General features: G+C 40.2%; 1 protein-coding gene across 1 annotated transcript in view; it reads left to right on the top strand.

The window, feature by feature from the left end:
• Positions 1 to 13,323, top strand: part of agbl1 (AGBL carboxypeptidase 1) — a gene marked incomplete at both ends in the record, with an annotated part of 253,871 nt that overhangs the window by 91,572 nt on the left and 148,976 nt on the right. Inside the window, 3 exons of the mRNA XM_080002341.1 lie at positions 6,956 to 7,166; positions 8,199 to 8,295; positions 10,552 to 10,836. Of these exons, the coding sequence (XP_079858467.1) occupies positions 6,956 to 7,166; positions 8,199 to 8,295; positions 10,552 to 10,836 (593 nt within the window). The remainder of the gene's footprint in view (positions 1 to 6,955; positions 7,167 to 8,198; positions 8,296 to 10,551; positions 10,837 to 13,323) is intronic.

The raw sequence follows: 13,323 nt of genomic DNA, 5'->3' as shown, positions 1-13,323 counted from the left end.
GCGTTCTTCTTGCATGCGCCGCTTCTATTTATTCAACCAATGGAATGAATGTATTCAAATTAAGGGGCTAAAATGTTTTAGCCCCAATGTGTTACAATGTGCCTGTCACTATGTACTTTATGCAACACGCAACGTTGTAAAAGGCTGATCTGCAGAGCTTGGAGCTAGTGAAGAATTGCACCCTATAGCCCCATCGTGACATTACTCAGACCTTGCCTCTTTTTTTTTTATTTTGCTTTTACACAAAAATTGAATCTGTTTCAAGGTAGTTATTATGGAATTATTGTTATGGAATATGAGTACATATGTATTCTACTAGGTTATTTCATTTTAAAGTCATTTATTTTGTATTTTGTAAATGTTCCCACTGCACTTTGATTTGGAGACTATAGGGGATTACAGGTTTTGTAAGATGATAACGTGTTGCTCCTTGACAGTTGATTATTTTTTCCAGAAAATGCGATTTTGCAGAGATAGAGCTGTGACTCTCCATCATACACTGGTATTTTAGATGTTCACTGGACCATGGCCCATATCCAGAGACTACAACATGTAATATTCCAGATTTTGTACATTCCTTTTTCCCCTGAAGATGAGATCACTTGAAATGACTTGCACCATTGATCACTCCAAGTCAGGGTGGGGTGATCATTTCTAGGGGTGATGCTGAGTGCAAACAATTCCTGGTGCAAAGACATAGAACATGAAACTACCAGAAAGTTTTTTGCATGCGCTTTGTAAATGCTCTGAAGGAGGACATTGACGTTTCTGGGTGCAATTAATTTTGCTGCGGTGCAAAACAGAACTACTGAAATGCAGCAAATTCGCACAATTTCGCAAGTGTAGCCCACACCAGTTTTTTCCTACGGCTGCGTGGCGGCACACTAGTGTGTCATGAGAGCTTGCTGGGTGTGCCGTAATCATAATCAATGATGCAGAGGTCCGTGCGTCCATTTTCCAAGGATCAAGAACATTGAGAGCTTCGCTGTTCATTTGCATGAAGTTGAAATCTGCTCAACTTTCCTTGTCGTGAGCTCGTCGCTGGTCGTAGCGCCGCCCCTTGCAGCTGGATGAAGCCGAGCTCCATTTGAAATGCAGCCTCTCACTTGTATTTTCAGTTTGTGAGTCCACTCGCTCACCCACTCTTTTGCTGGATTGACTCCTGAGTCATTTTAGTGATTCATCCGTTACGAACGAATTGAGTCTTGCATCGCTATTAGTCGGCTATAATCATCAGCACAGTTATACATATTTCTGACGTTTTTATTGGTCAACGGGATAGTGGTGTGCCGTGGGATTAATTCATTGTAAAAAATGGGCCTCCTGGAAGAAAAAATCTTGGGAGACACCGGCCTACGCAAACATTTTGTATATCTGCTCCAGATTTTTATGTGATGCTGGTGTGAAATCTAAGTACATATATGTTATAAGCCTCGACTTCTGAGATCTGACTTCTCTTTAAAATATATTTTCTTCCAATAAGCAAGATATAACACTAATCGGCTGGCTGTTGTCGAGCACTTGATAAATGCCATGGCAGGGTATTGGGAAGTATTGTCCAGGGTGTTCTTGTGGCTTCTAGTGCTTGCCTTCTAGTGGCCTTTAAGGATTGTATTGGGATTATTACACAAAACTTGATTGAGAAAAACAGATGAGTGCTCGCTGTTTATGAAAGAGGGGTGATTCAGGGAGGGAAGGACAAATAGACAGAGGGAGCTCAGCTTTTCCTGTTTTCAAGATTGTTTGTAAATGTTGACAGTTATCTAACGGAGCTGCAGAGCTTCACAGCCCCTCATGGCTTGGAGACAAATGTGGAGTACCAGCCGTCTGAATGAGTGACACAGGAGGAAGGAAGTAAATTGATGGTCTATCTGGTGTACCACCGCCAACCAAATTGCAGTTTTAGGTGTTAGGATTTTACGACACCTTTCAGCTTTCTCGGTTATGCTGGCCACTTTTATACAAAGATGGACATTTGCCATCATTTCAAATACATTTACATTCAATTGAAATGGCACGATGAGCGAAAGATGAATTCATTTTGCTGTTCAAAATATGCTCAAATAGTGTAAAATACTGGGTTCAGCTCATGTATCGAGCTAAAGTGTTGTCTGCCAGGCAGTTTGAGGTATGATCAAGATGTTATTCTCATGTTTTGAGTATTTTCATAAAAGTATGTGCACTTGGCCGAAAAGGCGTTTTCAGCCCATTTAAAGGCTGAATTGCGTGTTGAGTGAAGATTCGTTCATATTGCTCTAAGATGTGCTCTGATAGTGTAAATACTGGGTTCAACGAGTGTATCTTGGTAAAGTGTTGCTTAACACGGAATTTTGAGGTATAAGGACTACAAGGAAGGAATTTGTGGTGGTGAACATTAGTGCGTTGCTTTACACCAGGGATCTCAAACTCAAATGACCTTTGGGCCACTGGCCAGGTTCTTCTCTCCTAGGGGTCCACTTGGATACTCGGCAAAAAATATCACAATAAATATAATTAACTATAATTAACTATAATTACAATAAACTATATACAGTCTTCAAAGCACATTTTGCTCAACTTTTGCTTCTCCTGAGACAGATGAGCCACATTTGCTTTGAGGGAGCTGGCAGTGGAACACCTCAGAATGCCTTGTAGATGTGCATCACCCAGTCTGGATCTAAGTTCTTACTTATTAAAATTCATTGTGGAGAATATTTTCAATTTTCAAAGTGCATTACAATAACACAATAAAACATAATAGAATCTTACAAAAACTTTATGGTTGTATATTACAATATTGAATTCATACAATAAAGGGAATTATAAAATAAAAATGTAGCTTGTGTTTATTCTTAGAGAACTAGCTGATGCAGATGAGCCGCATGTGCGGAGACTGCCCATTTCATTACTGGTGAATAGACATATTTGTTTTAAGATTAAAAGAGATGGTGGGAGTCATACACCGCAAAGATTTAAACCCTAAATATGTTCATATTGCACTTCAGTATGATAATGTGGTCTAAATCAACATTGAAACCCAATATACTTGTATTCTTTTCTGAGTTGGGTCCAGCCCTGGTGTAAGGTGTCAGGTGTGGCGCTGTTGGTCCAATTTTTATGCTCTGATTTTGCAACCTTGCTAGAAAATTTAAATAGAAGACTAGGCAAAAAATCTAAACGTGAAAAAAAAAAAATGTAAATAACAATAATTAAATAAATTCTCAAAATGTGGGGGTCATGTGAAATTGCCTCACAGGCCGGATCTGTCCTCTGGGCTGGTAGTTTGAGATCCCTGCTTTACAGACAATTACCATTACAGTATATATATTTTGCTGAGAATAGTTTGTGAACTGATAATGTGATAAACTGAACTAATGATAAACTGAACATGTTTCACCCCCCTGGAATATATGGCGAAACTGTAGGTAATAACGGACGCACCAATTATATGAGCTGTCATATACACCGGCGTGTTTATTAACGTAAACGAGCGATACCTTAGAATAAAATGAGTGAGTGTATCATCCCCTAATGACCGTGCCGTATTGAAATCGATCTTTCCTAGTTTTGCCTGTTGAGTCAGGTTTGATGTGTTTGAGTTTGAGGACACGTGCTGTGTGACTTAATATGTCAGCGTTTGGACACCTTCATTTTCTGGCCGATTGACCGCGCGGTCACTAGCAAAACAAGCAAATGAATTATAGATGTTTTGATGTTTCATCTGGAAAATCTAAAGAAAAATGACTGGGAGGTAAGAGAAGAATATATATAAGAGAGAGAATATATATAGAAGAATATATATATATATATATATATATCCAACATGGCAACCATCATCGTGACTGTACAGGGCTGTTACCGGAGGTCACCGTGCCTGATAAGGATGGCGAGGAATGGAGTGACAGAGGAAAAGACAAGCGAGAGGTTAAGAGAGAAGGACTGAGTCCTAATATCACACATGGTAATTACCAAAATGACTTACATGGCTATTATCAAAGGTAGACATGATTTAGGAAAGAGAGGGAGGAAGGAAGAGGGAGAGAGAGCAGGAGAGAGTGTGTGTCAAAGACAGCAATAACATGCACTTGTCGTGGTTTTGACAGTAACAGATGGCGGGTAATGAACGAGTCCCTCGGTCCATGACAGCGTTTCCCCGCCATAAAAGTCAGGATGCCGTCATCAGCAAGCTCGTGATGAATGCTATGGTATCCCGCTATGATTAGCGTTGCATTCGAGCTAACATTTAGATAATGCGCCGTCCAAATTTGAGTCATAGAAACTGTGAAGTTGTACAGTTGTGGGGGGGGGGTGTCTTAAAACAAAGCAAAATCCTATCCTAGATATTTTCCTGGCAGGAAAATGTTGGAGAGGTACTGACACGGTTAGAGAGGATGATCCCCGAAATCGAAAAGGCACCGAGTTTGATTCCCCTAGTGGTCGTACCTGTCACAGTGTCGTAAGGAAGATACATGACCCATACATGCTCCAGGAACGACATCAAGTGTGTGTGTGTGTGTGTGTGTGTGTGTGTGTGTGTGTGTGTGTGTGTGTGTGTGTGCGTGCGTGCGTGCATGTGTGTGCGTGTGTGTTTGTGTGCATGTCTGTGACCCCACTCCCTCCAGCACCACCCCAAAACTGAAATAAAATGATCCCATTTTGAGAACAATAGAGAACAAAACAAAGAGTCTCTTATAAAGTGTAGAATTGTAAAGTTCTTTAATACATTTTAGCTCTTAATGTTCCTCATACCGACACTGAACTGGTGAAGACTGGTTTTATGCACCTTATTATTAGAATGTACTGCAAAGTACAGTAAAGGCGTTAGATCTATTCATTTCTCAGGATTATTTCAAATTCTTTAATTTGTCACATTTTTAACCACTCGTGTGGCTGTTCAGACGAGTGTGTGAAATGATATGCAGCTTACGGAGCTAGTTCTGTCAGACAACTTGGCAGCGCTACATGCTTTCCCATCCTTACGCGTCAGCCTATTGAAGCAGCCAATTCTTCCAGCTCTACCTGCTTTGATTCCTTTTTTGCCGCCTGCTTGCTTGTTGTGTTGTTTTGCGCGGGATTCAAGCTCATCACTCCTATTTCAATATGAGTAAAGATAATATTAAAGTAAATCTAATGTAGTCGTCCATCAGAACTGCGATTCAGTTCTGTGACACTGACTCTTACCATGGCCCCATAGAGACTACACGTTAAATTAATGTCACCACATCTCCACATTAATTGAATTGATATGTTATGTCAATTAGATTAATGCACATTCTTCATTCTTCTTGAGTAATATCCATGCACATTGCACAGACTGTTATACTTCATATTTTCACATTCCTGTATAAATTGTACAGCTCTCTATTAACAAAAAAATGCCTTATTTTACATATTCTTATATATTTTACATATTGTTTTCCTATTGTTCTGTTTTACATTTATGTTTCTTGACCTGCAGTACTTGCATTTTACTTTCTTATTATCTCTCACTATTTTTATTGATTTGATGCACCAAACACCAAGAGAAATTCCTCGTATGAGTAAACTTGGCAAAAAAGACGATTCTGATTCTGTTCTGTGTGACAATTGCATCAATTGTGTTTAATATATATGGGGGTAGATACTGATAAAGATAGATTGATAGTATATTAATCTATACTTTATATACATATATATATATATATATATATATATATATATATACAGTATACAGCATATTTCCACACAATTTCTTCTCATGTCTCTCTTGAAAACACAACCTGATTAAACAAAACTATTTACTGTATATATATACATATCTTTTTTTCCCACCTCTGTAATCTATGCCTGTGTCTTGATATGACTCATTGACTGCAATCAGATCACATTGCTGCTTCTTAACATTTGAAATATGACGGACATTAGTTACAGGTTCCTCTGTTGACGTGATCAGCTTACTCGAATTTCACCTATTTTTGTTGTCGGCACCAAACAGTCGGGAGCGATGGTACAAAACACCTAAAAAAAACAAATATTTCACTTGTGCCTCGTGACATTAAAATGCCCTTTTCACTTGTTTCATTATATAAGTATCACAGTATATGTGATCGTCGATAATTGTGTCAAATTAAAAATGCTGTTCATCTGAAAAAACCTAAGTAGATGGAACTTTTAGACCTTTACGTTTGATGATCAGAATCAGCCTAATTTTGTTGCGCCTATACGTGCTGTTCTTTAAGGGTCCTCAATTTTTTTCCTTAAATGTATTGCCACATTACACAAATATGTTAATGCAAAAAAAGTTATTGCAAGTATACTGTAAAGGAACAGTCATTTTTTGTTTTCTTCTTTTCCTCTGTCATGCTTGTACATTTTGTTTAATTATGCTTAAAAAAATGAGCATTAATTAAATTACAATGAATAAAAAGACACTTTTGGGTAATCGATACCTAACTCTAACTAACTTTTTTTTAATCTGTGGGATTTATAGATCAGTGTTACTTAAATTATCCAAGCATTGTGAACAGCGAATGCAAAATTATATCAATGAATTACCTTAAATAAATTATCAATGAAAGGCCATTTTAATACCTCGATGATTATTTATTATTTTGAAGATGTATGGTGTTCGTTTCCGGGTTTAAGCCTTTGTTTACCAATAAGCTGTCTTGCACCTCATGCAAGGAACCATTTTTCAGCACAAACTCTGAGTCTGATTTATTATTTTGTCAATTCAAAAACCCAACAGCTACCAGGAGCCCAAAACATATTTAAAAAATCATTCATTTATATATTCTCCATGACTGTTCCACTTACAGATACAAACATGGTATTCTTTCACAAGTAAGAAATGTGCACTATTTGTCAGGTTATATGCTTTTTTACTATTTGCCATGAGCAGGAAGCTATTAACAAAAAATAAATAAAATGTGCTGATGTTCAGATGGGAATTTTGAAGGTTTAAAATCTATTCACTAGGCTCATTTGCTTCTCCCAGGAGCTGGAGTCCAGCTCGGAACCAGAGGAGAATGCAACTACGTCCTACCCACTTTCCTCGTCGTCGTCATCATCATCAGATGATGAGGCTGTGTTCCTGAGCAACTCCCATCCTCACTTTTCCAAGAGAGAGAAAACGAGAAATGACAGCTCTCCTGATTCTCCTGTCTACTTCCTGGGAACACCCCTGGAACCGCAGAGCTCCACAGGAGGTTTGAGCTTTAAGTCTTCATTGATACATTTTGATCAAACTGAAGTGATCAATCCGGTTAAACTATTGTCCATCAATCGACATTGAACATGGCATTAAAAATTGTTGTGCAATTTATTTGTAAATGACTGATCTTATGTTTTGGATCGTTTCATCCTTAACGACTCTCGAGCGTCTCCAGAATTAAGAGGGCGTGGTCTGGCCCTCATTAATATTCATGAGTGGACTTTTGTCAAGCAAAATAAGCTCAAGACATGGGCCTGGCTTCCTAACTTGGTGAATGTGATCTGATTGGCATTATGTGAATGATTGATGACGATGATATCATGATTAGCTTCTTCCTTTTTATACATTGCACAATACTGTACACGCCAGTTGTTTTCTCAAAGAGACATCATGAAATCCATGACGAGTACAGTTACATGAGATATTGAACAATATTGGCGTTCCAGTTTCTTTTTGCCTTAAAGATGTGTTGTTTTCAGTAAACAGTCTTAAAAGTACACTTTTAAGACAGTAAACAAGCTGGGCTTCTGGAGTCCATGAGTCACAGTTGCAACAGAGCTCCAAATGGACGGAGCCTCAATTCAAGACCCAAATGTCTTGTAAAATGCATCACAGCATATTATGTGCAGCAAATGAAATATTGTTCCATTAGAGCTAGCTATGTAAGCAGATGTTTATTTTTAAAATGTTCACATTTTCATCCACCACAAAGTATAACCAAGTCTAAACAAGGTTTTTTTTTTTCTCAGAATCTAGCTATATTATTTAGCAGTAGTATTTCCTGAGTTTGAAACAAACAAACAAACAAACAAACAAACAAACAAACAAACAAACACCTTAGCCTTCCTCTGATGGTTATCCCTGATTTTCAGTCCATGATAATGAGGTACATTTGCAATATTAATTCACTTAAAACATCCTTAAAAGGCATTTCAGATAATGCTGAAAATGTTTTGAAAGTGTGTTTTTTCTATTTTTTTTTATTGTGGCTATATGAATTAGTTTTTGTATAATGATTCTTCTACAGCTTCCTCCCAGTTGGGGCGGTTTGATTTAGACAATCGCAGCCGCATCCTGAGCAGCAGTCCTTCCTGTGGGTCCAGGACCAAGAACCAGGATGAAAGGTAAGAAGACATTTCTCACTTCCCCCAAAACCAATAAAATGTATCAAATGACACTAATAATGATTTGAGTAAAGCCTTTGAAAATCTGCTTTTCTATTTAAAAGTTTACTTAAAAATCAAGAAATATCTAGATTTACCTATTATGGACATATTTTATCAAAGCTCGCTCAATGGCCTCGAACCCACAATTCTAGACGAGTCAATTCATAAAAATAAAACTCAATCGTCCATTTAATGGCTTGTAAACATTTTGGTTGTGCAGTAGGATAATGCTTGAGCAACCACTTCCAGGTAATGCCTGTCATTCACAGTGTGTAAGATGCCTGCTACTTAAAGGCTTAAAGGTTGTTTTGTCTTTTGGTGCTTTTGAGCTCTCTAATGGTTTTTCTCCTTGGTTCCTCAGTCATTGCCATACATTTTTTTTTTTTTTTTACCATTAACTGACATTATTTTTAGTTTGAAGTTTCAATCAAGCTCTTAAAATCTGATGTGCGAATGTCCAAGCTGCAATGCCCACTCGCCATCAAATACGAAAAAAAATGTTCTGCTTCTGTTGACAACAAGTCTATTGAGTGAGTCAGCAGTCTAAAAGAAAAATCCTCCACCTCAAAAACTGTAAGATAGTGCCTGTTATTTTGACTTTAACTTTGCATTTTTTCCACACTAGCTCCTACAGTAGTCTTGGCTGTAGTCTTCACTGTTTGCCATAGTGTTGCTAATGTTCTGCAAATGCTAATGTGTTGCTACACCCTGAAATAGGAGGACGAGAGTAGGTACTTATGCAATAAAATGCTGACAAAATTGCATGTGCAGTGCTGACTCATAAACAATTTATTTGCAGCGAACACATCTTTTAAATTTCATGGGAGTCCTGAGTCGTGCCGGTAAAAGAGTAATTCATTGGTGAGTTGTGAGTCACTATTCAGAGCTGAATCGACACTTCTTACTCATTAAACCGACTGAATCAAACAAACCAGGAGTTGCTGAAATTTAACAAATGTTTTTATTGAGTCACTCGTAAGGAGCCGAATGTCTAAAAAGAGTCAAACTTTTCAGTTCTAGAATTTGGCAGGAGACGGCTGGAAAAGAAACTTGAATTCTGATAAGTTACAGTAATTTGCTTTTTGAGTTGAAGTGTTAAAGAAAAATAAATCCATGGTTATTGATTTATGCACAATGAATATCTTGGATTCAGTGCAGCTCCACTAGTTAACTCTCCACTTGTAGAGGTGCTTGACCCGTCCTTCTTTACGTGGTTGATATTGCGCTGCATCTGCCAGCCTACGCTTCTGACTCATCTTAACCCACCAGCCCACTCAGATATTTTTCTGCCACTAGCTCCGCTATGCATTTTGACCCTCCCTCGAACATTGTTTGCTTGTTTTATGAAACAGAATGTTTTCTACCATTTGTGCTTTTTTTTGTGCAACAATTGGTTTAGTCTTTTTGTGACAACTACTTGTCTAATGATTAATGGATTCTTATTTAATGGTTTACATGTTGTATATTCATTTATTTTTTGGAGTGATATCGAGCGTGGGGACTTTATACCTCAAGGAATTTAGATATTTGTATGCATTTAGATAGATACATAATGAGATACAGACAGATAGATAGATAGATAATGAGAGGCAGTGCCACAGCAGCTCAATTTGCTGTTTTGCCATGTTTTAACATAATATGTTAAAACATGGCAAAACAAATTTGCCAAATTGAAAATGTATAAAATGATTGTTATTGTGTCATTAAAGAGTTAACACTCACACTACACCACTGAACTGGCCTGATGAACTGATTGACCATGAACAGATTTAATTTTGGTAAGCAATGCTAAATATATATTGTCCTGTGTTTATGGCTTATACTTGATTTAACTTTAAATTGATTTTAATTTGAATCGACATGTAAAGCAGATGGAAATGCAGAAATGCTGTCTGTAAATTTCCCAACAGTTTGCACGTCTGGTGTGACCTTTCTAAGATATTTAGTTTTTTCTGCAAAGGCCGACCAGTATCAAAAAGTAGACAAAAGTCGAAATATCCAAGCCCACACAAAATCCTGAGCTGTCTTCTCTGATCGGTCCCAGGGGTTTTGTAATACCCCGACTCCTCCCATACAGCCTACAAAAATACAATATATGAGATGGAGTGCCAGAGAGGGTTGTGCCTTTGAGAATGATTGGGAGGTTTGGTTTATTTTCAACTTGATAATAACTTTAATAAGAAACCAAAATATGTGGTGCCTCTCTCCTCCCAGGGCAGATGCCACTCCACGTGACAGGGAGGCAAGGCGGCAGACAGACAGCATGAGAGGGGAGGAGGAGGATGGAAAGGAGGAAGAACACCACCGCACCATGGTAGACCGACTGTTGGAGAGGCACGGCACGTGCATCCCCCACCACGATCCCCGGCTGTACCGCCACGCTGCCGCCCAAACCAGGTCCATCCCAGGATTCGGCATCCTGGCCTTCCCGGACTTCTGGGGCCACCTGCCTCTTCCGGGACAGGAGCCGATGGCGCCGCGCAAACCCAAAGTGCAGAGGTAGCGCAGGAAGCTAACACAGCTCATGCTAACGTATGCTGTCGGGATTGGAAGCATCGGGCTTTGAAATTAATGTGGAAAAGTTATTTATATCTTATAATATTTATGCCTTAAATGGATATTTTAACACTTTTAATTTCTGTAAATAGTAATTACATCCAATGGTCTGAGCCTCACTCTACAGCCCACACCATTTTTTTGTAAAATGGCAAGAAATGGGCTAGAATGGGCGGGTCTCAATTCGCAAAAATATAGAAATTAGCGTGGATTCACAGTCCTTGCTCCCAAATTATGATGTAACTTATTTTGTGAAGAAACAAGGGCTGCCAAATGATAAAAATAATTTATTGTGAGTAATCGCATGGTATTTGTGTGATTAACCACGATGAATTAATCGTTTTCTGTATTTTCTAAAATTTCACAGAAAAGAATGATTCTTATATTTGAAATGTAGTGCATCGAAATATAGCCTTACTATTATTTTATTATTGAGAACAGAAACAGAAAATACTCTTTATCAAAATGTATTTAATGGCATTTTCACAATTAAGAAGCCGCTCTGGCTCTTATTCTGTTGTCCTGAGCATGTTGCTAAGACAAGCAAGCCTTTTTAACATGAAATGCTATTATAACGCTCTGATCAGCAGAAGAACCCACTCGGTGGATATAACTGACTGGGGTTTATTGTTCCTTCCAGGTCTTTGTCCGGGCCATAACATGCCCGTAGAACTGTGCACAATTCATCCAACACTCCCTATCTTCTCTCCCCCTTTCTCGTGAGATTTGGAACCGCCCGCCATACAACACATTCTAACAACCATAACAAGTCTCCAACGCATGCAATGTGATTAAAATCCTCACACCTTACAAAGTTCCTTGCTCAAGACTGTGACTTTTTTTTTTTTTTATTATTACACATTTATTGAAATAAAGTGCAAAAGAGTCCACGCCCCCCAGGCATCAGTCTCAAACCAAATCTCTCAGGTGGCTGGGGGGCGTCCTATGCCTTGGTGCACAGTGGGAGGCTCTCAGGTTCCCGGGACCGGGAGACCAAACAGAGTGCCGAGGTGAGGGAGATTGGGGCGCAGAGGAAACAGTCACTGACTGTGGGTTGTAGGGGCACTTCTCTCAGGGGTGTCAGCGGGAGGAGTTGACTTGGCTATGGCTCGGCTGGGGACTGCAGTGCCCCGGTAAGGGGCTGCTCTGTCTGGCGGAGCGCTATGATCCTTCCCCTGGATGGCATATGCTCCCTGTACACCACCCCCCCAGTCTTTCCAGGATTCTCCAGGGCCCCACTCACTTGCTGTCAAGTTTTGGACACCGTCCTTTCTTCCTTTAGGGACTATACACCCATACAAACTCCCCTGTTCCGAAGTGCCGCCCCTAGGCCCGAATGTCGTAGCTCCTCTTCTTCCTTCTGCAGAAGCTGATTCCTGGCGAAGAGATGTCCAGGATGTTGAGTCCTGGACAGCAGACCGGTAAGCCATCAGGACAAGGAGAAGGTGTTGGTCCCATCCCTGCTGGTGTTTGGCTGTGACCATGACGAGCTGCTCTGCCACAGTCCGATTGAACCTTTCAACGAGACCATCACTTTGAAGATGCAGGGATGCAGTGCGGGTTTTGCGAGAGCCTAATCTGTCACACATGGCAGCGAACACACAGGATTCAAAATTCCTACTCTAGTTAGTGTGAATTGTCCCAAACCGACTGAGCATGCCTTGGACTAGAGCTCCTGATATGGTCTCTTTCTACTGGTCTGGCAGAGTGTACATCTCTGGACATTTTGCGAAGTATTCCATGGCTGTGGGGATGTACCTGTTGCCTATTTTGGTATGGGGAAATGGGCCCAGAACTGAGCCCACCCCGGGAACTGTTGTAGGTGGGCTTCTGATCGGTCCAAGGGGCCCTTCTGAGCTGTGCAGCTGTCGCAGTGGCGGGAAAAATATATCACGTCCCTTTTGTGTTGCCCCCAATAAAATCCCGTGTGCAGATGGCGGAGGGTTTTGGTCACCCCAAAATGACCGTCCCTCGCGGCCCGTCTATGGAGTGGAGCACTATTAACTTTAGGGCTGTGGGTACCCCCACTTGCCACCTTATTTCCCCTGTAGCTGGCTCCTTCCACTCCCTCTGCAATACACCATCTTGGAAACGTAGGGCCTCGAACACGGACCACAGCCCTTGGGTGGTTTGTGAGGTAGCTGCAACCTATGGAGGTTTCTTCTGCTCCTTCACCCAACACAACACAGGCTTAAGGTCCATGTCCTCTCCCTGCCGCAGCCTCCACTCTGCTGCATCAACAACCTAGAGCAAGTTTCCGGCTGCCTGTTCTGATAGACCCGGTTCCCACTCTCGAACTTCCTGAGTGATCGGTCATCACGGTGAACGGCAGGCCTCTACTTAAAGTGAAGTATGGCGCAGACTACTGCAAGCAGCTCCCATCGAGTGACACAGTAGCTGTGTTCTGCTTTAGAGAATGTCCTACTATGG

This window comes from Zeus faber (assembly GCF_960531495.2).
Source record: "Zeus faber genome assembly, chromosome: 6".
NCBI classification, from domain to species: domain Eukaryota; kingdom Metazoa; phylum Chordata; class Actinopteri; order Zeiformes; family Zeidae; genus Zeus; species Zeus faber.
This window is presented reverse-complemented; position numbering and strand designations above follow the sequence as displayed.